This window comes from Stigmatopora nigra, chromosome 15 (assembly GCF_051989575.1).
Source record: "Stigmatopora nigra isolate UIUO_SnigA chromosome 15, RoL_Snig_1.1, whole genome shotgun sequence".
NCBI lineage: Eukaryota > Metazoa > Chordata > Actinopteri > Syngnathiformes > Syngnathidae > Stigmatopora > Stigmatopora nigra.
Window position 1 is genome coordinate 1,555,707 of NC_135522.1, and position 25,972 is coordinate 1,581,678.

Below are 25,972 nucleotides of genomic sequence, written 5' to 3' on the forward strand. Positions count from 1 at the left end.
CTTCACTTTTTGTGACGTCATCAGACATCCAATCGATTTAAATTCCAATGCCTGAATTGGACGCCATGATTTAAGAATACATTTTGGAAAAAAAATCAAACCTTATTCAGTCGCTCCATTGAAAAATATGACAAAAAATAAACAAACTACATTGGTTTTCAGTCTAAGATTAAACTAAAAGGCATTCCCTTGGTGTAGAACTTGTTAACCAGGTGTAACACGTACTATATACGCTTAAGGAACTGCCCAATCTTGTTTGGGTAAAATGAAGTCGTAAATGGAGTGTCGTTTTTGGTCGTTATGTTTGTAGAATGCAGGACTTCATTGTACGCTAATGTACTTGGTTGGTAGGACTTTAAATTGGAATCTGGGCTTTGTTTTTGGGGGCCACAAGAGTACAGGTATGTTCTTAAAACTACTCAAGTCAGGTGGAGGAGGGAATGTGAGCTTTTGTGCGTACGTGGTGCAACAGGTCGTTATTACGCAGGTTTCCTGCGTTTATGTGATTGTTTGAGTCACTTCCTTGTAGCTTTAGCAACGCTTCATGGTTGATTAGCGAGTAACATTCCTTTTGATTTGGGATTTATAGGTCATTATGTTTTCAATTGACCTTATAATAGAAGAAAATGTGGCTTATAGGCTTGTTATAGCATTTTTATTTGAGTTCACCCAAAACATAGACCATATAATATAGCTGATGATTAATACCGGGTCATTTATGCTGATTTTGGGGAGACATTTTGGAGCAATTCATTCAAAAAAATCACTACCAAAACAGTCCAAACTACCAAAACAGTCCAAACAGCTTGATATGTCTTTATATTCAATGTGACAGTGTTCTGAATTTACTCAATTAATCAGTTTTATAGGTCAAAGGTGGAGTATTTCGAAGGATGTGTACTACTTTCAAAATATTTACGCAACATTTAGTCATTCGTGTCATTGGTCGGTACCATTCGGCAACATCTGACAAATATCATTCGATATTTATGAGGCGGTCTAAAATTATCCAATAGCAACCAAGTATTTTTTGACAAGCATCTCAATTGACCAATACGAGTGCTTCCGATCTGGTGCTAGGGCGGTGCCCTATTGGCGATGTCTCTCTTCAACATGGAGTACAGAAGGAGGAAAAAATGCAGGAGGACCACCCTAAGAAGTTAAATACTCGCAATTTTATGTAGTTTAACTTTGCGTATATGAATAATGGACTCCCGGTTGTAAAAGGTAAACTTGGCTCCGGAAAAAAATCACGTACGTCGGGCGACATTTGACATGTCAAGCCACTCTTTTTTTTGTACCGAAACCACGCGAACCGGCGACATGAAAAAGTCTTGATAACAACTAACAACACCCGTTGAATAGTAAGTCTCTTATCTTTAGGAAGGGCCGCACCAATTCGGAAGTAAATATTGAAAACATTTACATGTCGCCGTGACTCCCCCTCAGTTAACTTTGGGTTATTGGGTGAAAGGTAACACCGCCTAGGCTGTTTACTTGAGGTAAGTTAAGTTCATTCATGCTAGGCTAAGACACATGACCTGTTTTATTAACACTTATTACATGTTCATTTTGACGTCAAACTGTCTCCAACTTGCTAAAAGTGAACGTAAATTCAGGAGTGGTCAATATACCACGCACGTTTGAGTCATTTCTATTTTAAACCATTTTCAAGTGAATGAGCGGGCAAAAGTGTTTTATCTTGCCGCCTCCTAATCTACGTGTGTGTTATCTATGTGCTAATTGCTAGTATATCGTTTGGTTTATCGAGCTGTCGTTTATCTAATCTTGTTTTTTTTTCTTGTAGAATGCACAATGCAGCGAGTGTGTCAGCGTCTCTGGTCTCCATGGGACTGCTACGTCTCCTCGGGGTGTCCTGGCCCTGGAGTTTAATGGCCGGACTTGGAGTTTATTTGGGTGTCAGCAAATGGAAGTACTTCTATGTGGCGGCACGGACATTTAAAAGAGATGCTACGTAAGTAGAAAAAGCCAACCGACTCTGTTACTAGAGAAATTGTAAATGTGTCCTTTTTGTGTAGCTAAAAATGGGGGCATTTATTTGACACCTTTTTATGTTAGTTTTCACTTTGGAAAATAAGTGCCACACTTCAATTAAAAGCCTAAATTACCGAAATAGGTCGGTACCACTAGGTGGCGGTGATGAGCTCGACACACGGGAGCCAATGGCAAAACGCGAAAGTCTGTCGTTGAGCAAGCGACTTGTCGCCCGTCTCTGATTGGCTAAGAATTTGGAGGGAATGTATACACTTTTTGGAGGCAGGGGTTTTTGTGGGGATTAACAGAGATATTGCTATTAACATATACATATAACCACATTATATTCAAAAACAAATCTTAAACTATACAGTTTTACGTGCATGAGTGCAAAATTTGACATGTCTCGTTTAACCTCAGCCGCAAGCTAGCTCTTCGTGGTAGATCTTCGCGCTAGCTCTTCGTGCTAGCTCTTCGTGCTAGCTCTTCGCACTAGCTCTTCGCGCTAGCTCTATTTAAAATGAATGCACATTCCGATGCTGTTGGTTATCCATGCGTCGCCATGGTAACTCATCGCTTGCGGAAGAATAATTCTTGACAATTTGTTACGTCTGTTATTTTTCTGACTTTTCTCTCCGCAGGGGTTTATGCGTGCTGCTCAGGGTCAAGCTAGCTATGTGGCCCTACATGCGCGACGACAGCAACGTCCTCCTCATGTTCGCCCAGACGGTCAAACGCCACCCCAACAAAGTAGCGCTCATCTACGAGGCCACGGGGGAAGCTTGGACCTTCACCCAGCTGGACCAAATTTCCAACGCGGTGGCCAACTGGGCCAGAAGTCAGGGTTGGGTCACCGGGGACGTTGTGGCCCTCTTCATGGAGAGCCGCCCGTTGCAGGTGGCGCTCTGGCTGGGTTTGGCCAAAGTCGGGGTGGAAGCGGCTCTCATCAACTTCAACCTCCGCACAGACTCACTCGTTCACTGTATAGGAGTTTCTCGCTCCCGGGCCATTGTCTTTGGGGCGGAGCTTGCCGATGGTATGTACAGTATTTGAACGTCACGATTGGTCTTTTCATATATCATAATAATTGTATTTTTTTTCTGCATTTCAGCCATAATGGAGGTCAGCGGCTCCCTCAGTCATTCCATGCAGAGGTTTATTACCGGAGACACCAGCACCAATCACAAGGCCAATTTGGGGGCCACGGACTTGGATCCAATTTTAGCGTCCACGCCGAGACATTCCCCTTTGCCCTGTGTTAAGCACAAAGGCATGAATGGTTAGTGGCATTAACTTTTGGATTCACTTATCCTCCATTATTATTTTTATTTTTTTATATTCTATGCCAGAAATGTCAAACTTTGTATTTTTTAAACTTACTCCTACCCATGACTAAAATATGCAACTTTCTCCCCTGCAGACTGTTTATTTTACATCTACACCTCTGGCACCACCGGCTTACCCAAGGCTGCTATTGTCGTGCACAGTAGGTATGTTACCCCTAAACAAAACTACAAAAATGAAGTAGCATGTGTATATCCACAGAAGTCTGAGAATAGTTTTTGTTGTACAGGTACTACCGAATTGCTGCATTTGGCTACTATGCGTTTGGGATCCGCCCGGATGACATCATCTATGATTGTCTTCCCCTCTATCATTCCGCAGGTTCCACAGGCGACTTTTTGGCAGCATTTTTTTTCTCCTGTCAGCGTGTTACTGATTTGTATTTACTTTTTTCTTTAAAATAGGTAACATCATGGGCGTCGGCCAAAGTTTGATACACGGTGTCACGGTCGTCGTCAAGAAGAAATTCTCAGCAAGTCGCTTCTGGGATGATTGTATCAAGTATAACTGCACTGTAAGCGAATGTTTCTGTAAAACTGGAAGTGGCCATTTTTGTAGTTTTATTTTTTGTGGGCTATCTTGACTTTCATTGCCATGGCAAAAGAAATACACATTCTAAATTTTCATTTAATTATTACAAATGGAAAAATAGATTTGTTATAAATAGTGTATTTTTTCAGTTAAACTTGAGGCGGCCATTTTTGTAGTTTTTTTTTGTGGGCTAGCAATGTCTTGACTTTTGTTAGCATGTCAAAAGAAATACACGTTCCACATTTTCACTTTGTTATTACAATAGTAAAAATTGATTTATTATAATTAGTGTATTTTTGGAGTATATTAAATAAGATCATAAAAATCATAGCCCTTTTCCTATCTTTAAAACTCTTTTATTTTGTAGGTCGTCCAGTACATCGGCGAAATCTGCCGCTACTTACTTTCCCAACCGGTGCGCCCGTCCGAAAAGGCCCACAAGGTCCGACTGGCCGTGGGAAACGGCCTACGTCCCAGCGTTTGGGAAGCCTTCACCGAGCGTTTCGGGGTGCCACGAATCGGAGAGTTCTACGGGGCCACCGAGTGCAACTGCAGCGTCGCCAACTTGGACGGCAAGGTTGGCAATCGTCTCAGCGTATTAGGAAAATTAGCTCAAGCAGCCTGTTTTCTAGGTGGGGGCTTGTGGATTCAACAGTCGCATTCTGCCCAATGTTTATCCCATCCGGCTTGTCAAAGTGCACGAGGACACCATGGAGCTGATCCGGGATAGCCGAGGCCTTTGCGTGCCATGCCAACCCGGTGATTCCGCCGACCCATCTGCTTTCTTCTACGTGCGAAAACGACTTGAATGCTAACCACCCATAACTTGTGTATTTTCTAGGTGAGCCGGGTCTCCTGGTGGGCCGCATCAATCAAAAGGATCCGCTCAGGCGATTTGACGGCTATGTTAACAATGAAGCCACGAACAAGAAAATTGCCCAAAATGTCTTCAAGAAAAATGACACGGCTTATTTGTCAGGTTAGTGACAAAAAGGGAAAAGTCGACTTTCTTGACCATATTGATTCTTTGTGTCTTCATCATAGGGCTACTAATAATATTTTTAAAATGGCGTCTCTTGTAGGTGACGTCTTGGTGATGGATGACTTGGGCTACATGTATTTCCGAGACCGCAGCGGCGACACTTTCCGCTGGCGGGGTGAGAATGTGTCCACCACGGAAGTGGAGGGTATCTTGAGCAACATCTTGAATCAGACCGATGTGGCCGTCTATGGCGTGACAGTCCCTGGTGAGCAAGCGCCAAATCCGTATTCATTACAGCATGGGTCGAAAATGTTTTTGACAGAGATAGTCATAAACAATTTCTATTTTTAAATGTTATTCCTAAAGACCCATACTCATATTTTTTCATTCATTCATTTTCTGAACTGCTTCATCCTAATGTGGGTCGCAGGGGGTGCTGGAGCCTATTCCAGCTGACTTTGGGCCAGAAGCGGGGGACACCCTGAATACAGAGTGTCCAATCACCTTACCATGCATGTTGTTGGAATGTGGGAGGAAAAAGGCTAACTCCACACAGGTAGACCGACCGGGAATTGAACCCAGGACCCCAGTGTTGTGAGGCTGATGTGTCAACCACTCATCCATTTCGCTGCCAACTCAGATATATTGTGATAATGCATGTATATTTATTTAGTTTAGATAATATCTATTTTATTTTTTGTTAAATTGATATACTTAAATAATATATATTTATAAGTAAAAAGTGTTTTTTTTTACCACTTTTAAATATACAAAAAGTTTCTGAATTATTTGAGCAATATTGTTTCGCTATTCCTAAACAATGACACATGCAAAAGAGTCAGATTGGAAAAAAATATTGATTAAAGCAGCCTCAGGTGAGGTTACACCCTTATTTTCTGCTTCAAGATAGTTGATATTCCCCCAGGTGTGGAAGGGAAGGCCGGCATGGCCGCCATCGCTGACTCCAACGGCAATTTCGACTGCGACGCCTTCCTCCAGAGAGTTCAGAGCGCACTACCGCCGTACGCTCGGCCTGTCTTCCTACGATTATCGCCCACCGTCGACACCACGGGTAAAGCACCAACGACAACTTCCCATTCTTGAATTATGTCTCACATATCGTCTTTCTCACTTTTTCAGGCACATTCAAAATTCAGAAAACCAGGCTTCAAAAAGAAGGTTTCGACCCACGTTTTACAAGCGACCGGATCTTCTTCCTAAACGTGAAAGTCGGCCGCTACGTGGCGATTGACGACGAGCTCTTTGCGGCCATCATGGAGGCCCGAGTTCATTTATGAGATGGAAGTCTGGAATTTTAACCCTTCAGGGAAAAAAAGAGGTATCATGACTACACAACCCAACATACAGCATTGTTACAGGTGACTGTATTTTTGTTGTTTTTAACACTGTAGGAATAATTTGCCGCATAACGCGCAGGGCATTTTGTTTTTTACCTCCTTCACCTCACAGAAGCGTACATACTTGAGTAGTCTTTCTAAGTTTAGGAGCGCAAAAAGCGTCAACTTTGTTACAGGGAACTAGAAATTATTCTCGTAGGGTGACGTGACGCCGTGAAAGAAGTTGCGAGGTCAAATGCTAATGATTTTTAATGCCGTGGATCGAACAAATTAATCCATTTTCGTGTCCGCACGTGGAGAAAACAACTTTTTTTAATGTGCCTTATGTGAAAGAAAGAATAGAGTTTTATGGGGAATTTATTTTTTAGATTGGCTCTCATAGGACATGTATAAGTGGAATCATCTGGAATAGGAAGAAAAATAATATATAACATCTTCAAAAGACAGCTTTTGTGTGAACTCCAAATTAAAGTTTTAATCTAAAACAGAGTTTTGAGTTGGTTTCTTTTTGTTTGGGACAGTAGTTCGCGAAATGGGGTTGACACTCCAGTAGAAAAGTTTTTTTCATTTATTTTGAGGGGGTTGAAAAGTTCCATAAGTGAAGAAATACAATATTTTTGTGTTATACTCAAGTTGAAGAACTTTAAGTGGAATTCCTTTTGGCTTGTTATGAATGTATTTTTTGTCTTTATACACTGAAAAACTATAACTTAGCTGAATTTAAGCATCTTTGCGGCCACGTTTAAGGATATACAGTAATCCCTCGAATATCGCGCTTAATGTAAAGCAAACATCGCAGTGATAATTGAAAAATCGCAAAGTATTTTTTTCTTCAATGCTAAGTCCTAGTAGCAAGAGTAGCTTCCGCTTTCGAGTTTGTGTGTTTTTTCACAATTTAATGAACTAAAAAAATGTATAATAATTTTAAAAAAATAATAGCAAAGTAGTGAATTCACCATAATGGGGGGGATTACTGTATTCATCATTTTCCGCAAGTGTATACAAATAGAAACTGACTAGGAGTACTTTTAGCGCTTTATTGCGAACGCCACACAGTGGCTGACCCAGCACGCCCCCCGAGTTTCCCCCGTTCCTCCTCAGTCGGTGGACAGAGTCAGTTTAGCGGGCAGGATAGTCAGCGGATGCTCTTTACAAGCCGTGCAAAAGTAAGGAAAGGCCCTTGGCGTAATGACGTCGGTAAAAGTGAAGAGCGGCTCTCGTTCCGGTGGGCTATAAAAGGCCACTTTGCCCCGGTCCATGTCCAACAGCACCCTCACCACCTCCGGTTTAGCCTTAACGTTAAGCGGCTGCCACGGCGCCGTACAGGCTTTGTACTCGTCATTGCGGAAGCGTACGGTCCAGAAACCCTCGGCGGGCGTTAGTACGTGCTTGCCTTTGCGGTTGATGGACTCGCTGGCCACGCCCACGACCCAGTAGCTGTTGTCTTTGACCTCCACGGACCAGCTGTGGCGGCCTTTAGTGTAGCCTTCGGCTCCTAGCATCTCCGCGCTGATGTCAAAGCGTTCGGGGTTGTTGGGGAGTTTGAAGGTCTGCGAGGTGTTCTGGACCGAAGTCAGGTCTTCGGATAGGATGAAGCAGTTGGCCGATGTGTTGGGGTCTACGATTACGGGGCCTGGGGGGGGAAGAACATGTATTTTGTGGCTCTGTTTACGTCAGGCATGCTAGGCTAATTTTGAGTGTTAGTGTGTTATTATTGAGGAAGTTACTGACTGTATTTGACTATTTTCTTCATCTTTTCCCAGACTTGGTACTTGAGCGTACCCGTATGCTTGGCAACGTCAATCAGAGCGCCGTATAATTCTTCGGGTTGCATCGAGTTTATCCACGTTCTGGGGAAACAACTTGGTGATCAATATACTTCTTGGTTGTTTCGTCTTGTGTTAATATGTAGTAGAAAATGGGTAAAAAATACATTTGAATATTTGGTTCGTATTACTAGGCTTCTATATATAAGATGAAAGTTGAGCTTTATTAATTATTTTCTTTATTATTAGACTGTGTTGTTTCTACTTGGGTTAATATATAGTAGAATTTTTTTTTAAATTTATACAAGAAATAATATAATGATCACATTACATTATTTCTTGTATAAATTAAAATCACACAAAGTATATTGTAAATAAAAATACATTTTCTACTATATAGTAACACAAGAGAAAACAACAAATAGAGCTTAAAGGTCAAGAAAATAATAAAGAAAGCTCAACTTTTTCTTTTATATAAAAGTACTCATGAGAACCAAATATTTAAACATATTTTTTTTTTTTTTGTGCTGCACAATTGCACAAAAAAGAAATTTTCTTGAATTCCTTCAACGTTGGATAGCTTTGAAACGGAGGCTCACCTCCTGATGATGTCCTTGTAATTCTGCAAAGACCATAAAACGAGTTGTCATGTTTCAGAAATTGGAAAATAAGTCATTTTCCCCCACCTTGAGGAAAGGGATATCTTGCAATTTCATCTCCTCCTCCACCAAGTGGATGACGTTAGAGAGCGAGGCTACTTCTTGGTCCAAGTCCTCGATCCTCTGCTTTATGGCCAGGCTCTTGTGGGCCTCCTCGGCTTTGAGGGCGTCCAGTCTGGCCGTCTCTTGCTCCCTCAGGAAGAGGTGGAGCGCTTCAAATTCTTTCTTGATCTGCATTTCCGCGTGCTCCGCCTGGTTCTGCGTTTTGGAGATGTTACTCATGACTGGACGGCAACCAACTGTCATTTGAGATGGCTTTGCCCGTCCGTCATAGTTTGGAAATGGACACCCGCCTTCTCGAGAGCTCACGAGAGGCCGAAAAAAAGCACTTTTTTTAATGTTATGGACAGAATCATAGTACGGATTACTTGTCAATCATATTGTTTTTATTTAATACATCCATAGAATTAATATATTTGTTGAAATAATTTTTATTTTTTAAATTTAACCCATAAATGTTAGGAATTAATAGATAACTAGTTCCAGATGGAGAAATATTGCGATTTTTTTTATTTATTTTTACTAAATTTGCTGAAATTAGGGGATAATTTAAATTTAGGAATTATTCAGCTATAATTATATATTTTTTTACCAATTGGGATTAATGAAAATTAAAACTAGATGCAGCTAGTTGCTTAAAAAAAGCTTAAGATGTGTTGCAGAAAACCAAGGTAGATTTTTAATGTATTTTTAAAAAAAAATCAAAATTAAAATGGAAAGATTAATTCAAAAAATCTATTTTTCCTTGATTCCAGTTGTCTAGTTACCAAATTTTAAGTTAGCCCTTGCATCCATTGATTTAATTTTTATTTTTTGTATTTTTTTGGGGGGGGACTTGGCCCTTGGAGCCAAAAAGTTTGTCCGCCCCTGGAGTAGTTCGGTAGGTTGTATTTTTCTTTTAAATTTGGACAGTACCTTGACGTGCTCGTGCATGTCCTCGCACACGGTTTTGGCTTGCTTGTACTGCCGTAAATTCTCCTTCAAAGGCAGCAGGGCACTTTTCAGCTCCTCCTACCCGGAAGAGATTGGACAGATAGGCGGTCAATAGGCGGTGGTGTTCATGGAGGGTGGGGGGGGGGCTCCAGTTTCACCGTCCCAGCAGCCACAGGCAAACCCAAAATATCAGTCTATTTTTAGAAAGGCAATAAGCCCTAATAACCATCAACATGCGTATTAAAATACAAAATGTTGTATATTAACTTACTTAATAGCTTCCTTTTATAACTCACAAAGGCAACTTATGCAAGGGAAACTAAATCAATGCATTTATTTAAAAAAAATGTAATCTAATAATATATGGAAGAATAAAATGGGTAAAATTCTGCATAAATAGGATGAATATGTATAATGAGAAAAAAATGCAAACAATGGTAATATTTTAACAAAAAAAATAGATTAAATGCAGTCAATGTCAAATCAGGATGGAGGGAAATTAATACCAATAAAATGTATAAATATTTTTATATTAGAGTTTGAACATTTTAGAATAGACAGTGCAAGATAAGATTATATTAAAATGTCAAATTAAAAGTAGTATAGGGAAATCTTCAAAATGCTGAACATGAATATACATACAATGATGAAACAAAGTATTAGTATAATAAAAGTATTGTGTAATAAAAGTATTATAATCAAATCAAATTTGATAAAGACAGCATAAAAGTAGTAGTTAAGACTTATAATTACAGCCAAAAAATACTAACAGAAATTAAATTATTAAAAACTTTGACAAAAAAAAAATTAAAAAACAAAAAAAGGCCAAAAATTAATCTATCTCGTATCTCCATCTACCTTTATGCTCATTCCAATTATTGACAAAGTCTTACTTTGCAATCTTTTGCGCCCTCCCCAATAGGATAGAGTCTGTGTCCTCTGTGGTCCGCCGCCTTCCCGCAAAGCCCACAAATGGGCTCCAGGTCCTCCAGGCAAAAGAGCGTCAGCTTCTCCCCGCCGTGCTCGCCACACGCCTCGGGGTGGCTCATTCCCCCGGCCCCCGACGCGAAAGCCTCCCTGGCCCTCGACAGTACCATTTGATCCATGGACGAACTATCAACCGTCCTCCCAAATCTAAGGTATCCCATGTAGGCCGCCAGAGAAGTCCGAATCCCCCCCTCCCCGCCCTAAACGGGGCGTTGGTCAGCCCCGCCCCTGTCCGGGCACACCCCCAAAAACGCCGTCGGTCCTTTAAGCCCCGAAATAAGTGTTAAGCCCCCCGGCTCCCGGCATGGTATCTGATGACGGGCGGCGTTGTTCGAGCACGCGCGTCCCGCGTTCTCGAATAAACGGCGCCTTTGGAAATAGAACGGAGACGCTCCGCTCGCCAGCTCGTGTGTCAGGACATGACAGCGGTTGGAAGAATTGATGACGGACAAGTATTTGCCGGGAGAGTTTGCTTGTTATTTGAGAAGGGTGAGGAAAAGTGGGACGTTTGGCGGATTGCTGTTTAAAAATTTGGGTTTGAAACCCTCAGATGTCAAAAAATGGCGAAAATGAAGTAATTCTTCATGTGGAAAATTATTTTTGCAGTTTTCCATTCTAATACAATGCATCTGGGAACTTCCACTTTTTTCATCAGCTAGTACTTTGACGTTTTTTTTCCATTTTAGGTTTTTCAAGGGTAGTAACGGTTAAAAACAAAAATAATCAATCTACTAATAAATAACCTTATCACATTTCCACTGACTATATTGTACTGTATTTTTCGGAGTGTATATCGTTTTTTTTTCGTAGTTTGGCTGAACCTGCGACTAATACTCCAGTGTTATCTTTTTTGTCAGCTATAATCATCTGAAAAAACTTTGCCATTTTATTATTGTTACCTTAACACATATTTCTTCTTTCTTCCTTTTTAAACAGAATATAGCCTCTCCAAAACTGCGACTTATACTCCAGTGCGACATCTATATTTTTTCCCCTTCTTCATTGTGCAATCTTACTTACAGTCCATAAAATACGGTAGGCTAGTTGTTATCACACTAACCCCACGGGCACATACTGTACCCCTAATCCCCGCACATACAGTACGGTTTCCACGTACGCCATCTGTTGACTCTCATCACTTGGCAGCTGGACCGCATTAGGTGTGCACCCGCACCCTCGCGGCCCGTTCGAACAAAACGACAGTTGACTGGTCGTGTCCGCCGGGACGATACACATCACGTCAAGGAAAAGGCATGCGTTTGGCTTGGGGCGTACCCCAAATAAAACAATAGCGCGACCTAAAGTTAGGACTGTCTGGTTTATAGATCACACCGCGCATTGTTTTCGTTTCACCTGTCCGCTTTTTGCGTGTTGCCAAACTATTTTAGGTGACGCGTCAGGCCGAGAAATTTCTTCCACCTCAAAATATGTATATATCCATATGTGTATATATATATGCATGTATGTATATATGTGTATATATATGCATGTATGTATATATGTGTATATATATGCATGTATGTGTATATATATGCATGTATGTGTATATATATGCATGTATGTGTATATATGCATTTATGTGTATATATATATATGCATGTATGTGTATATATATGCATTTATGTGTATATATGCATGTATGTGTATATGTGTATATATATGCATTTATGTGTATATATATGCATGTATGTGTATATATGCATGTATGTGTATATGTGTATATATATGCATGTGTATATATGTGTATATATATATATATGCATGTATGTGTATATATGTGTATATATATGCATGTGTGTATATATGTGTATATATATATATGCATGTATGTGTATATATGTGTATATATATGCATGTGTGTATATACTATATGCATGTATGTATATATATATATGTATGTGTATATACTATGCATGTATGTGTATATACTATGCATGAATGTATATGTGTATATATATGCATGTATGTATGTGTGTATATATATGCATGTATGTATGTGTATATATATGCATGTATGTGTGTGTTTATATATGCATGTATGTATATATGTATGTATATATATATATATATATATATATATATATATATATATATATATATATATATATATATATATATATATATATATATATATATATATATATATATATATATATATATATATATATATATATATATATATATATATACATATATATATATATATATATATATATATATATATATATATATATATATATATATATATGTATACATTTATGTATATATGTATGTGTATGTATATATATGTATGTATATACGTGTATATGTCTGTATTCTCACCCTCTTGCTACTGTGACAATGGAATTTCAATCCTCTGAACCATTTCTATAATCACACAGAATCCAACTTTATTAAGAGATTTCACGCAAAATTGACAAACGCAGTGCAAAGCTGGAGTAAGAAAAATATTCCGATTAAATGAGAAGAAAACAGTGAATGTTACGGCAGCCTTAGCAGCAAAGTTAAGTATATACACAACAACAAGAACAAGAACAAAAGGAATGTATGACTTGTTGAGTGGAAAAGTCAAACGGGGTCAAACATGTGAGCTTTCGGAAGTGACTCACATGACGATAAATCATCATTGTGCTGATTAAATAGAAAGGACCACTTGAAATTAATCAATTTTGAGAAAGAATAAAATAAAAAAATTGACACAAAATTGCGATTTTTAGATATATTTCAACAATTGACACTTTACTCCCAAATGGCAGTAATGTGAGTCGTTATTAAATTATATATATTCCGTCAAAACACCACCGCAAATAACAACAATATTCATATGGCAAAATGCATGGAATATTGATAGACTTGAAGTCTATCAATATTCCATGCATTTTTTTTGCACTATGCCTCAAATGAAGTCACTTCATTTGAGGCATAGTGCAAAAAAAATGAGAAAATACTAAGTTATTAGGGCCACAATAAAAAGAAAAAATGACTGACGGCATGAGGTAAGATTTTTTCCTTTTTTTTGGCAAGTTTGTTAAATTTTCAAGAAATTCAATTAAAAATTCAAATTTAAAATGTAATACTGTAAATGTCTTGAGCCTACTTTACTTAAAAAAAGTCATATAGTAACGTGATATTTATGTATATATACTACAAATTAAAAACTACCATATTATTAATACTTTTTACAGTAAGTAATTTGTATACTTTTATTGCTCTTTTCAATGTGGCCGTAATACTCATTTGTAAAAAAAAAAAATACATGATAACAATGTCAGTGATATTTTCATGATAGCATCCATTTTCTCTTCCTTTACAAATAAAACATCTATAAAAATATGTAACTTGTAACCACAGTGTATTCATTTTTTGAAAGATTGACATTCTTACGGCAGTAAGTCGACATCGAACTTCTGAGGTTCAAAACGGTAAGTTTTTGAAAGTAAATTGACCCAAAACAATGTAATAATGCTTGTCAACTGCATGGGCGGATCAACCGGGGGGCAAAGGTGGGCAACGGCCCCCCGAAAAAGTTAGCCCAAAACTGATATGTATTTTACAGTGTTTTTTTAAATACCAATTATTGTAAAACTGTAAAAAAAATTGACATGATATTTTTTTCAGGACCCGCCCATGCAGTTCATCTCACATCAATGGTGTCCAAACTACGGCCTGTGGGCCAGCTCCAGGCTCAGCCCAGTTTTTATTGGGCCGCAGCAAATGAAAATGTAATTGAATACAGCCCACACAAGAAGCTTGAGTTCAGCCTACATGGCACTTTTTTTTAGCTTTAATGCTAAATGGAGCGAGCTGACCAATGTTGAAACCAATGTAGAAACTACCATTTAAATTAGAAATGCTATTATTATCGATATTATTATTGCCTGATTCAATTGTCCAATTAACACATTTCATGATGGCCCTGGCGTCCTTAATTTATTTTTTTTTTTAAGGTAGCCCACGGACAAACAAGTTTGGACACCCCCACCTCCCTCAACTCATCAACCGCCATTAAAGACGACAGACATCCAACCCGTTTCAACTTCAGCCTGATTTGTCATCGGATGGGAAAAACGCGGGTATTGGAAACATTCTGGTTGACCTCTTCCCTACTTTTTCCTCACACCAGCTTCCTGTCGGGCAGCTCGGCGGCGCGGCGATGTCTGACCTCCAGATGCTTCCCCTGTACACGGTCAAAATGGCGCAGCAGGTCGGCGTAGTCCACGTGAGCGTGCGGGGGGCGCCGTTTTTCCGCGTCATGGGCCGCCCTCATGAGTTCTGGGTTGGGAACGCAGCGAAGGCGGTTGGACAGGAGCTGGAAGGCCTGGCTTTGTGGGAGGAGCATAAGTAAGCCATACAACGCCTTGATCAGGTAAGGGTTGCTTTCCACGTCTAGGAGCTGGAGACGAAGGTAGGTGAAGATGGGGCTTTCTACAAGTTGGACGAGTTTGTCCACCTCCATTAAGAAGTCCACCGTCACCTCCAGCCCGCCAAACTTCTGGATGAGGTCGTAGGCGTGCTGGTAGTTCTGCGCCAGGAAGCAGAGCGAGACGGTGGCTACCGGGTTGTGGCACCAGGAGCGGTAGAGGCAGCAGAAGAGCGCCCGGCTCTCGCCAGTGCGGAGGTCTTTCAGCTGGTTGCGTAGCTGGAAGAGCTCGGCCGAGGTCAGTAGGATGGTGTTGAGGGTCTGGACCATGGTGGAGGCGAACTTTAAGTCTTCTTCTTTCAGGAGGATGTCGGCCATGGAGTGGAAGATGTTCTCGGCGTGGAGGAGAAGGCAAAGTTGGCGGATGATGAAGGCTCCTCGGCTCTCCAGGAGCTTGCGTTCGGCGCTGAAGCGTTTCAGGAGGTTGATCATGAACTTGTAGAAGTAAGAGTTCATGCTCGGGGTGGACGGGGAAGAGGATTGGTTGCCCGACCCGGGCGTTGACTGGGCGTCCGTCCCATCCGGGCCGTCTGTCTGACCGGCGGGCGAGGAGGCGATCTCCGCCAGCACCTCCAGGTCTTTGAGAATCACCTCATCCGACTCGTCCGAGAGGGTCTTGAGCAGCATGGGGAAGAGGCCGTCGGTGTGCCGGAACATCTTGCGTGGCGTCTTGATGTAAAGGTGGTATAACCACTTCAGCACGGCGATGCGGGTCATCATACCCGTGGTGCCGTCGCGGAGGTGGCGGTCTAGAACCTGTACGATGCCGTCCAGGTCCAGGGCTACCGGGGTCCTGTCGGCGCCGGCCGGGGTGAAGAAGCTGATGTTGCTGAAGCCCGGCACTTCCTGCGAAGAATCGGGGGCGTCGCCTTTGTCGTCGTCGGACGGTGACTCGGCGATGATGCTCGTCTCTTCTTCCTGTTGGCCGCCGTCGACTTCGCCGCCATCGTCGTCGTCATCTTCAGAGGTGACCAACTTCATCAAGCTGTAATTACAGGCACTGGCCGCCTCCTTGGTGTTCTTCTTGCGCTCGTCGTAGGAGAGGCACGGCAACACGGCGGTGAGGATCCCCGACGAGTACGGCAGGACGGCGCGCCCGGCCAGTTGGATGAACTCCCGCATCCACGTCATGGCGGTCAGCTGGATGAGGTCATTGGTCACTTTACTCTCATCCGCCACTTGGCAGTGAATGACCAGGATGTTGGCCATCTCAGCAAACTTGACACTTGACGGGCTTTTCTTAATCTCCTTCAGGAACTCGCCCAACACCACCTCGCACATACGCCGGATCTCCTTGCTGTTGTCACCCAGGATCTGGAAGAGGCCATCCAGGATCTCGGGTAGGTAGTCCAACAGGTGGATGTCGGGGACCGACTCCAGCACGTGGATCCAGGAGATGATGAACTGCCGGGCGTACTGGTTGTTGGAGTAGATGCGCTCGCGTAGGAGCGGGACGAAGGCCACCAGGTCGAATTTGTTGCTCTCCGTCACAATGTCTTTCAGGAGGCGGTCCAAGAGCTCCGAGCCGCTCTTGACGTTGGGGTCCGGGTCGGCCGCCAGCTTGCTCAGACCGTCAAAAAGCAGGTTGAAATGCGGCAGGACAGCTCCCCGGGCTACCTTGACGATGTTGTACAGCGCCTCGCAGGCGTAGTAGCGCAGACGACTGTCCGAATCGTTGAAACAGGTCAGGACCGGTTCGATTAGCTCCTTCAGATACAGACCAGAGTCCTTGCCCAGGGCGATGGAGCAGGCGGCCAGTCCGATGAGACCTCCCTTGCGGCTGTGGGGGTGCTGGGACAAAGCGAACTCCGAGGCAAGGATCTGGATGACATGCCGGATTTGAGTGGAGTTGTTTTGAGCTACGAACTCGCGCACCAACTTCTCGATTTCCAGGGCCGCCACTTTGCGCTTCTCATACAGTTTGTCATTCAGAGCCCGGACGATGTTGGGCGTCAGCGGTGAAAAGTCCTTCTCCGGATTCATGGCGGCGGCGGTGGTGGTGGTTCCAGCACGGATCTTTGGAAATGGAGATTCCCGTTGATCCTTGGAAGGGAAAACGATGTCTTAACGCTGCATGGAGGAGAAATTGTCAAGGAAATGCAGCCGTCAAAAGGACTAGGAAGCGGCGAGTAAATGCGAAGCAGCTGACCACTTGCTTCCGGCGGAAAAGAAACCCGTGAGTAAACAAATATATTTAACTTTGTTTTGCCTGTTTATTGAAGTAAAGAAAGTTTCAATCAGACGCGTAGTTGTAAAGATAATAATGCACTTGTATTTACCCTATATTACTTCGCGTTCCAATGCACCTGATCGTTAGCCGGCCATGTAGATATCATTAATATAAAGTTAGATGTGTGATGCGCTTGAGAGCTAATAGGGACAGTCGTCGTCATTGGTCGGTCATTCTGCGTCGGAGCTATACGATACAGTAACCATATCGAAATAATTCAGCACTTTTATTATTTTTTTTCTGTAGTTGCGAAAACAAAACTTTTTTTCACAATTGTAACTGGCCCTTTAACTCTCAACTATCAACAAACTGCAAAAAAATCCCACCGAAGAAGAAACGACCCTTAATCGTTTACGTCACCTCTCCTCTAACCCGATTGGTTCTGATTGATTTTTGCGGCAGCGCTTTCATCTCCCCTGGCTTTTTGTTTATATGTTCGCTTTTTACTCGAAAACACTTATTTTGCGTCCCCAAACGCCATTTTCATAGCTCGAGGACTTTTTAGTATCACACGCGCTTCCATAAGCCATGTCAGGGCACATTTCTCTTCACTCGAAGCTTTCCTCAATTCTGAAAACGTTAGCTGAGTCCGCCATGGCGGAGCTTAGTAATGCTGTGGACGAAGACACAGTGGAGCTACGTTTGGAGCTCACACGGCTCCAAACGCTCAATTTGGCGTTAAAGGAGAAGGTCGACACGCTCGAGTGCGAGTTGACGGTTGCCAGGAACGACGTGCCGCCGGTCCCTCGGAGCCACCGAACCGTCGCCATACAGACGGGCGACGACCATGACATTCATGGTATGTACTCCATTGTTTACAAAACACAACTTTTTTCTCCTACTAGTCCAATTTAGCGAAGGCCAATCTGAAAATGTTTCCAATGTATTTGTTAAAAAACAGAATGAAAACTATTAGGCTGTCATTGACAATAAGAGTGAGACCTAGTTCTTTACATTGAATAGGAAAATAAACAAACATGTGACTCCATTTTGTGTCAGCCCAGAATCCAAGTCTTCTGTCATTGAAACAAACAAACGAGCGACTCCATTTTGTGTCTACCAGAATCCAAGTCTCCAGTCATTGAGGGAGTATTTGGAAAGGACTGGTGCCTTAATCTATGGAACGATAGATCCCATACAAGTGATAGAATGGATGACCAGTCGCTTGACAAGGTGAGTTTGGAACAAACATTGTCTTTGATGTTCTTTAGGTCCAGGCTTGCTCAACTTTTAATGCTGTGTTTCCTTTTTTTGTCAGGGTATGGATGTGCCAGTGGATCTCCATGCTTTGTCCCAAAGCAGCACCCCGGAGTTGGAGAAGGGTGCCGAGTTTTGTAGTTTTGAGTCATTTAAGGAGGCTATAGAAAACTGGCAGCGCTCCAATTTCGTGGAGCTTTACAATCGAAGCTCCGGGACGGTGGAGAATGCCAAGAAACGGACCAGGAAAAAATCATTTACCGAGCTGCATTTTGCGTGTGCTCATGTGAGCAAAGGGTGGGTTTGGAGCATAAGTACAGCAATCTTGCATAACATTATGTATGAAAATTGTCTGAAATTATCTTTTTTTTTTTTTAGTTCTGACATAAAATGCTGCCCATTCACCATCAAAGTACGAGTCACACCCGATGGAAGGAAACTCTACATAAAAGATATTAGTCCTGCAAATTGCCACAACCATGAGGTCTCCCAGGTAAGGTCAAAATGGCCATTTCAATGCTATTTATCAATAGGTGGAATTAACAAATCATACAAAACCGGTAGATTTTGAACTATATGAATTTCTATTTACACTATTGGAAAAATAAAGCATGCAAATTGAAACTAAAAAAAATGATTTGGTTATTTTCTGTTTTGCAGGCCTTTTTGAGCCCTCATGATTCGGAACACGTGGATGGGATTCAGGTCAAAAAGGAAGATTATCCGGACGGAATGGCCGCCAATTTGGCCCACAAAACGCTCAAGCAAAAAAGTAAGTAGGTTAGTTTTATAATTAAATTTACAGTTTTGGATTTAGAAAAGGTAGGCTTGAAAATATAGTTCAGTAATTCTCTGGCACACCACAAGAGGGAGCCCGCGTGGGACTGGTACTTCATTACCATCCTCAGAGAACTCCTTTTAAAAGGTTCATCGATTATTACTGTTTTGAAATTAGCTTAGCAGAGACTGCAACACTCACCCATTTTTCCTTCCAACAGGTGACGACCGACTCTTCTCAGAGGAACCAGAACCGACGTCCACGTGGCCAATGGACGTCTCCACCGACTGCCACAAAAAAGGGGCTTTCCATTACGTCGAGGGGACCGCGCCGTCGCCCGATGACCTCGGAGCCAGTTCCAGCGCCGCCGGACAGAAACACACATGTTCGCGCTGCGACATAGAGTTCCACAACCCCATCACTCTGCTGTTACACCAAAGAGACCACCTACCATACTGGTGCGACGCCTGCAAGGAACAGTTTGAGGACAAGGTGGAGTTCAAGTATCACAGGTGCGACGCCGACCCCAACAAGTGCCGCCTGTGCGGGAAGATCTTGGCCAGCCTCTGGGCGCTGCAGACCCACATGGTGGTCCACACGGGGGAGAAACCCTTCGTGTGCCGTCTATGCGGCCAGAGGTTCACGCAGAAGGGCAGCATGAGGATTCACCACATCCGGAAGCACAACGGTTGCGGCAAAGGCGGGAACAACTTTGACGACAAGTCGCAACTGCTGCCACATATCTTGAAATACAAAAAGAGCGCCATTTAGGGGCCAATTCACAAGTAAGGGGGTTTTGTTTCAGGGTTTTCAGGTCGACAACGTAAGGGTAGGTGTTGTCGTTTGTCGGCCATTTTGCTACAGGACTGATGGCTGTTTACACCCAAAATTGGTTGCCGGCCCATTGCAAAAGTGGGAGTGACTGATTTAACTTTCACAATAGTCACTTGAGAGTTAAGAAGTTTATTAAATAAACATCCCACAAAAGTACAGACCCCGTGTGCTTTGTTTCCTAAATAAAAAATGCACTTTGCATTGAATGCCAGTGAACATTTGGACACTTTTTTTCTTAAAACATGGGGTGAACCTTAAGGTTTTTTTTTAGGGCATGCAAGACGTTCACTTTATTCGGCAAACACATCAAGCAAAATAAGTACACAGGAATTTTCAAAATAAAGCGTCCAAACAAACTTTCCATTTGCACAAAGGCAATTGTGCTTTTAAAACAAGTTTCTTGACCTTAATTTTTTTTCCATTTTTTTTTACAGGTGCGTCTCAGTAAGCTGGAATAATACTTTTCATTGCCTGCTGCCAACCTTTCCAGTCAAGCCGGATTGGACGGAAACCCCCCGTCAAGGGCAGGGAATGAGTTTTGAAAGAGAAGAAAACTACATTTATTGCCGTAATGAGGTAGTTGTAGGTGTCACTGTGCACAAACAACGGCACAAAGATATTTTTCTGTCTTTTTCCAGGCAAAAGTGTCCACTCTGCGCCTTGAAGGAGGTATTTCAAACGATGCGTAGCATGCGATGCTAATGAGGTCAGCGTTTTCAATGAGGTAATTACACAAAGTGCCAGAAAACACACAAACAAACAAAAATCTATCCACCGCCATTTCTTCTATATGTGGAATTTTTCCTCATGCATTCCAAGAGCAATTGAATAAAACAACAATAAGAAAATGGCTTCAAAATTGCGTGTTTAGTACAAACGAGTATTAGGGAAATAATGGATAAATATTAGATTTTTTTTTTAGTTTTATAAGATCTTAAATGTAGGACATTTGCTCTAAATTTAGTTGTCATAATACTGCATTTTATGGTTGGTAATATTTTGGAAGGAAAAGGATAACTCTGAAATGTATGACCTCATTTTGGTATTGTGGAAAAAATGACAAATAAAATAAAATAACACATTAGTCATGGATATTTGGGGTCATTAATAAGAGCATATAATTGTAGTTGGCTATTTTAATACTGTCAACTTGGGTGATTTATGATTATGAATGGGTAATTAAGTTATATTAGTTGTAGTTTAGTGAGTATAGGATTTACATCCAATCCACCATTTTACATTTTGGCCACTTTTTTGAATTATTTGTCCAAAAATGTTCAAACAGTGCTCGTATGTAAAAGCATTTCCCAGGTTGAAGTCTTGTAAATCATAATATTCCACTGCTACCTTGTGGCCAGTTCCATTTTCTATCCACAAGATGTCACCACACTGATTTTTTTCCTCTCAGGCGATATTATTTCTGAAACATTTGGACACTCCAAAGTTCTTTGCTTCAAGAATCTCCCCTCCCTCCAATTCAGATGCTCTTGACATGGTTAAACACTGATGATGGTTTAAGCCGTACTTGTACGCGTAACATTTCCCACATTCCACACAGCTGTAGGGTTTCTCACCCGTGTGCGTCCGGAAATGAATGTTGAGGGAACTTTTCTGCGAGAAACTACGTCCACAATTGGGGCAGCTGTAAGGTTTCTCCCCAGAGTGTACACGCTGGTGCAGTTTGAGGTAAGTCTTCTGGGCAAAGCATTTGCCACACACAGTGCAGCTGAATGGTTTCTCACCCGAGTGCCGTCTCACATGCACTTTCAAACTGCTCAGGTAATTGAATACTTTGCCGCAGAAAAGACACTGGAAGTGTTTGGTGGGACGGATGCTCTTTACCGGGACCGTTGACGGCTCCCTGCCAACGCCGACGCCCTGGAGGAGACCGCCAAAGTCGCCGTAGTCGCCACCCACGCCGGCGGACATGCCCCCGGCGTCCAGCAGTGTGCTCAGAGTGGCGTCCTCAATCAGCTTGTCCATGATGTTGGGTTGTCCACGGTGGGATTGGACGTCCGACATCAACGGGAAGCTGGTCAGGTCCCCCGATTGGAGCTGGAGGTCGTCCACGGAGCCGGGGAGGTGGACATCCGCCGGCGCGACGTCAACTGAGGTTTGTAAAATAATGGAAGTTACCATCTTGGAATTGAGTCAACGCAATCTGAGTGTTTACCTTTCCCGTTTTCTGTCATCCTCATCCTGTGGCTCAGTGGATGCTCCTCGTAAGCTTCCTCCTTGACAAAGATGAGCTCGGGTTCCGCCTCCATGATGTCCAGGACCTGATAACATTTCAGCTGGTGAGTGCAGGGGAAGTTGTTGGCTCGAGGTGGAAAGGTGGGACCGACCTGCGTTGCCATTGTGGACATGGCCAAGGTTTCTGGTGCAGCTTTCCTTTGTGCTGACGTTCTTTTGTCTTCCCTCCACAGATCCATGCACCAATCCTTGCCGAATACGCCGTCGATGGCGAGCGCCGACGACTGCGGATGTTGATGCTGGTGATGTTCTGGAAGGAGACATCATCATGTGCTTCAGGTCTTGTTTATATTAATTGGATTTCAATTAATTAAATATGGTGATATTATGAAAAAATACTTCAGAGGAACAATATGCACCTGGGGTCGTTTTTTTTTACTTTGAGTAACTATTTGAACATAGTTTTTAACGTCTATACTGGCAATATAGTATTTTATGGTAATGCCCATTTGTATATATATATATATATATATTTTTTTTTTTTTATACCGTCGTATTGAAATGCAATCAAATGCATTTATTTAAAGTCAAGTTTGGATCTACTGTTTGGTTCAATTAGCCACTAAAATCTTAAACGAGAAGAAAAATATTAATTATTTACGCAATTACTGTGATTAAATTTGCATCCAAATGCTTTAACATCGTGTTCATCGAAAATATGTTAATTCTCAATTGTAAACAAAGTGTCTGTGTTAAATGGTGAAATTTTCACAAGCTGGGATGTGTAATTTGTTCCAGGCAAGGGCGACCTACCGGCTTTCTGTGCATCTTGACCTTCGGGGTGTCTCCGGCCGACGCTGTGGACGTGTCCGGGGTAGTAGTGCGCCTCCCGGGCGGCCCTGAGTTGGACCTCCAGGGAGTAACACCTCTTTTTCAAGGCCTCGTTCTCGCTTTTGTGCAGGGAGATCTCGCCCAGCAGGACAGAGGAGCACTCGTCCGCCAGGTTCCCGATCTCCATCAGGGCCGTTTTGGTCAGTTTCTCCAGAATGGCCGCCAGCTGCATTCGGAAGCTCCTGTTGGTGGTGTCGCACATCATCTCGTCGCGGAATGGAGGCAAGTGCTTCGACGCTTCCACTTCGCCTCGTCAGGCATGTATTTGTGCAAAGCAGATACGAGAACGGTGCGGGCGTTGTTGGATCGACGACGGCTAGCTGCTACTTGCTAGCTGCGGCTCGCAGTGCACTGTGGGAAGTGGACGTCGCCCTTTCCGAGTTGGCCTTGAACGCAGCACGCATCACAGGTGAAATTTGACACATTATTTATGTTGTACGTACACCATATTATTTTATGGTATTATACAAGGCTTTTCTGTTATTTAGCTTTATATTTTATGTCTGAATGTGACGATTGAAACACATTGCAGTCGGGTATATTTTTGTTTTATTCTTAAAGTATTTACAACAACAGTGTATTCATTTTAGTAATAATAAAATGGAATATCAGTAGATTGCCAGCCTTTTGACTGAAGAAACTCATAGCTGTAACGTTAATGCATTTTTACTGCATTGGAAGAACTCAACAAAATTAGAAACCAGCATTAGATATATTTAAATTTGCTACATTTCCCAAATTCCTTTACATTAAACCTGAAATTCATAACTTGACACTAACCTTATTTCAATATAGAATTAGCAATAGGCTCTTTTGTAAACTCCCCACATATAACATAATAAAATTAACAATCGTAACATTCTTTTTTAAACCTGAAAGTTACGTAAGACTGACCACAGCGTTCACCGTCGTTGCATTGAGATAGATTTCGCTCACCGCCGCGTTACCGTCGTAGGATTGCAAACCGCTTTCCAGGTGTACTAACAGATGTTTTTTCAAATTGCAGTTTTTGGTGAAGCCCTTTCCGCACTGCACGCACACGTAAGGCTTCTCCCCCGTGTGCGTACGCTTATGCATGTCCATGGTGCACTTCTGAATGAAGCCCTTCCCGCAAACTGTGCAGCGGTAAGGTTTCTCCCCAGTGTGCGTGCGCTGGTGTGTGTACAAATGACCTTTCTGCGCGTATCTCTTTCCACACAGTGTGCAGCGGAAAGGTTTCTCTCCCGTGTGACTCCTCTGGTGGATTTCCAGCTGGCTGTAGCAGCGGAAAGTCTTACCGCACTGAGGGCAGCCGAACCTTTTGGCGTTGGCATAGCGCACCTTTCCATTACGGTAAGAAGCGGGCGGGGCCACGTTGGGGATGGCGATCTTGGCGGCTTGTTGGACCATGTGTGGTCCCATAGTCTCGGCTTCGTTCACGCTCGCCAAGCGGGCGAGGGCTTCGGCGGGGGCATTGTGGGGGTTTCTCTCTTCTGGGATAACTGGACTCTTCTTTGCGTCTGTTGAAGGGACGGATAGGATATAACTCAAGCGTGTTTTTGTAGACAATGAAGAAGTTAAAATAGTTTAAGGGCTGAATGAAAACTCACCATTTGTTGGCTCCTGTTCTGGTACTTTGTCGTACACTTCTGCAGGTTCCTCCTTTATCGTCAAAAGCTCCGTCTGTTCTGTTGGTAACTCAAGTGTCTAATTGAAGAAACAGTATTATCATTCAACTGCACCAGTTGGAATGTTATTTTTTTTTCATTACTATGATGATTTATGGCTGCTGTCAATCAAAACACTAACAGATCATCGTAAACATGCATTTGTTGACTTCTCTACAGACAAAAGTGATTCACCGTTTACAAATTGTGTTCATAGTTGAATCCAGTTCCAATGAATTGGCAGTCTATAACTGGCAATACCAGTTTTAACGTCAATTTCCTTCTTTTCCTAACTATAACGACACATACCACATAAACCCAGGTTTCCAGTGAGTAACTAAAGATAATCAATGTTTTTTCAACAGGTTTCCACAAACCTGGATTGGACGATGTGGCTCATTTTGGAGCAAAGTGCTGGTTTCGGGTGAAACGCTCCTGTTCTCCCACACACAGTCACTGGGTTCGAAACAATGGCGGATTAGTTGATCCAAAAACAGAGAGCCGGCGGAGATGAGGTGAAGCCTACCTTTTGGAAGGAGCTGTTGTCCTTTCGGGCTCACGTACGTCGCTTTCTTGTCCTTCCCGGAGGTCCTGAATCCGGTCCCGCTGCGCCAAGTGCAACAAAGTCTCCATCAGATGCAGCTTCTCGGTGAGTGAAGCGATTTCGTTGCGTCCGCGGGTGATCTCGATTTTTAACATTTTCGACTCAATGTCTACTAGTTTCCCGATTTCGGCCACGGCAGCTTTGGACAATGCGTCCATGATAGTCGCTAGTTGCGTTTGGAAGCAGAAGGCCGTCATTATTCCAGACTTTCGGAGGGTTTAGAGATGGGAGAAAGGCCGAGTTGCTTTGGTTTATTTCTCCACCTTGTAAAGTTGAAGAAACGACGCTACTTCCGTAGTGCCGGCCTCTAGCGGTGGGAAGAAAGTATGCACGCGAATGTTTATATTTCAAACTGTATTTTGTTCCTAGGTTCTTAAATTTATTTTCTCTACTAGTGTATAATTTATATTTTAGCTTATATGCGTTTTCCTCGCTGTCTTGTAGACTTAGTTTGACTTGAAACACGTAGAATTGTCATTTAAATGAATCTTTTTTGCATAATGCAGAGTTAAAATTGGAAATTTCCATTACTGTAGCTTTTTAGCAAAACCAAGCTAACGTTTT

General features: G+C 42.4%; 4 protein-coding genes across 9 annotated transcripts; 2 read left to right on the forward strand and 2 right to left on the reverse strand.

The window, feature by feature from the left end:
* Positions 1-250: 250 nt before the first annotated feature.
* slc27a1a (solute carrier family 27 member 1a) lies at positions 251-10,734 on the forward strand. Of its 6 annotated transcripts, none has more exons than XM_077733726.1 (14): positions 1,118-1,502; positions 1,808-1,975; positions 2,637-3,031; positions 3,107-3,274; positions 3,416-3,485; positions 3,569-3,660; positions 3,744-3,853; positions 4,238-4,447; positions 4,503-4,629; positions 4,712-4,849; positions 4,953-5,117; positions 5,778-5,924; positions 5,993-6,191; positions 10,551-10,734. In XM_077733726.1, the coding sequence occupies exons 2-13, from the start codon at positions 1,809-1,811 to the stop codon at positions 6,148-6,150; spliced, it is 1,947 nt and encodes a 648-aa protein (XP_077589852.1). In that variant the 5' UTR covers positions 1,118-1,502; position 1,808; the 3' UTR covers positions 6,151-6,191; positions 10,551-10,734. The 6 variants fall into 6 exon arrangements, with proteins under 6 accessions (XP_077589854.1, XP_077589852.1, XP_077589851.1 ...); XM_077733725.1 differs by lacking the exon at positions 10,551-10,734 and adding an exon at positions 7,974-8,063; XM_077733727.1 differs by lacking the exon at positions 10,551-10,734 and having other exon boundaries at positions 1,118-1,364; positions 1,450-1,502; positions 5,993-6,699.
* Positions 7,308-17,308, reverse strand: trim35-13 (tripartite motif containing 35-13). The gene is given in 7 exon segments (XM_077734475.1): positions 7,308-7,843; positions 7,942-8,060; positions 8,576-8,598; positions 8,663-8,893; positions 9,611-9,706; positions 10,522-10,815; positions 14,682-17,308. Coding segments are annotated over 7 exon segments (3,636 nt in total). The 5' UTR covers positions 17,019-17,308.
* Positions 17,309-17,341: 33 nt separating this feature from the next.
* LOC144208070 (uncharacterized) lies at positions 17,342-20,230 on the forward strand. Its single transcript, XM_077733730.1, has 6 exons — positions 17,342-18,064; positions 18,329-18,438; positions 18,524-18,759; positions 18,841-18,955; positions 19,123-19,234; positions 19,330-20,230. Exons 1-6 carry the CDS (start codon positions 17,794-17,796, stop codon positions 19,641-19,643), a joined length of 1,158 nt encoding a protein of 385 aa, XP_077589856.1. The 5' UTR covers positions 17,342-17,793; the 3' UTR covers positions 19,644-20,230.
* An 870-nt stretch (positions 20,231-21,100) lies between these two features.
* On the reverse strand, positions 21,101-25,691 carry LOC144208557 (uncharacterized). Its single transcript, XM_077734476.1, has 9 exons — positions 25,331-25,691; positions 25,182-25,260; positions 24,748-24,844; positions 24,042-24,657; positions 23,486-23,544; positions 23,081-23,407; positions 22,420-22,577; positions 22,248-22,353; positions 21,101-22,182 (listed from the first exon to the last, which is right to left on the reverse strand). The coding sequence occupies exons 1-9, from the start codon at positions 25,603-25,605 to the stop codon at positions 21,479-21,481; spliced, it is 2,421 nt and encodes an 806-aa protein (XP_077590602.1). The 5' UTR covers positions 25,606-25,691; the 3' UTR covers positions 21,101-21,478.
* Positions 25,692-25,972: the final 281 nt, after the last annotated feature.

Excerpts from the sequence above, each read along its gene's own strand:
- slc27a1a (XM_077733728.1), top strand. The coding sequence starts at position 1,809 with ATGCACAATGCAGCGAGTGTGTCAGCGTCTCTGGTCTCCATGGGACTG. Across the intron at positions 4,448-4,502 it reads TCGCCAACTTGGACGGCAAG|GTGGGGGCTTGTGGATTCAA; the intron begins GTTGGCAATCGT and ends CCTGTTTTCTAG. Across the intron at positions 4,630-4,711 it reads TTGCGTGCCATGCCAACCCG|GTGAGCCGGGTCTCCTGGTG; the intron begins GTGATTCCGCCG and ends TGTATTTTCTAG.
- LOC144208070 (XM_077733730.1), top strand. The coding sequence starts at position 17,794 with ATGTCAGGGCACATTTCTCTTCACTCGAAGCTTTCCTCAATTCTGAAA. Across the intron at positions 18,439-18,523 it reads ATGACCAGTCGCTTGACAAG|GGTATGGATGTGCCAGTGGA; the intron begins GTGAGTTTGGAA and ends TTTTTTTGTCAG. Across the intron at positions 19,235-19,329 it reads CAAAACGCTCAAGCAAAAAA|AGGGAGCCCGCGTGGGACTG; the intron begins GTAAGTAGGTTA and ends GCACACCACAAG.
- LOC144208557 (XM_077734476.1), bottom strand. The coding sequence starts at position 25,605 with ATGACGGCCTTCTGCTTCCAAACGCAACTAGCGACTATCATGGACGCA. Across the intron at positions 24,658-24,747 it reads AGAACAGGAGCCAACAAATG|ACGCAAAGAAGAGTCCAGTT; the intron begins GTGAGTTTTCAT and ends TCCCTTCAACAG. Across the intron at positions 23,408-23,485 it reads CTGCGAGCCGCAGCTAGCAA|GCGAAGTGGAAGCGTCGAAG; the intron begins GTAGCAGCTAGC and ends ATGCCTGACGAG.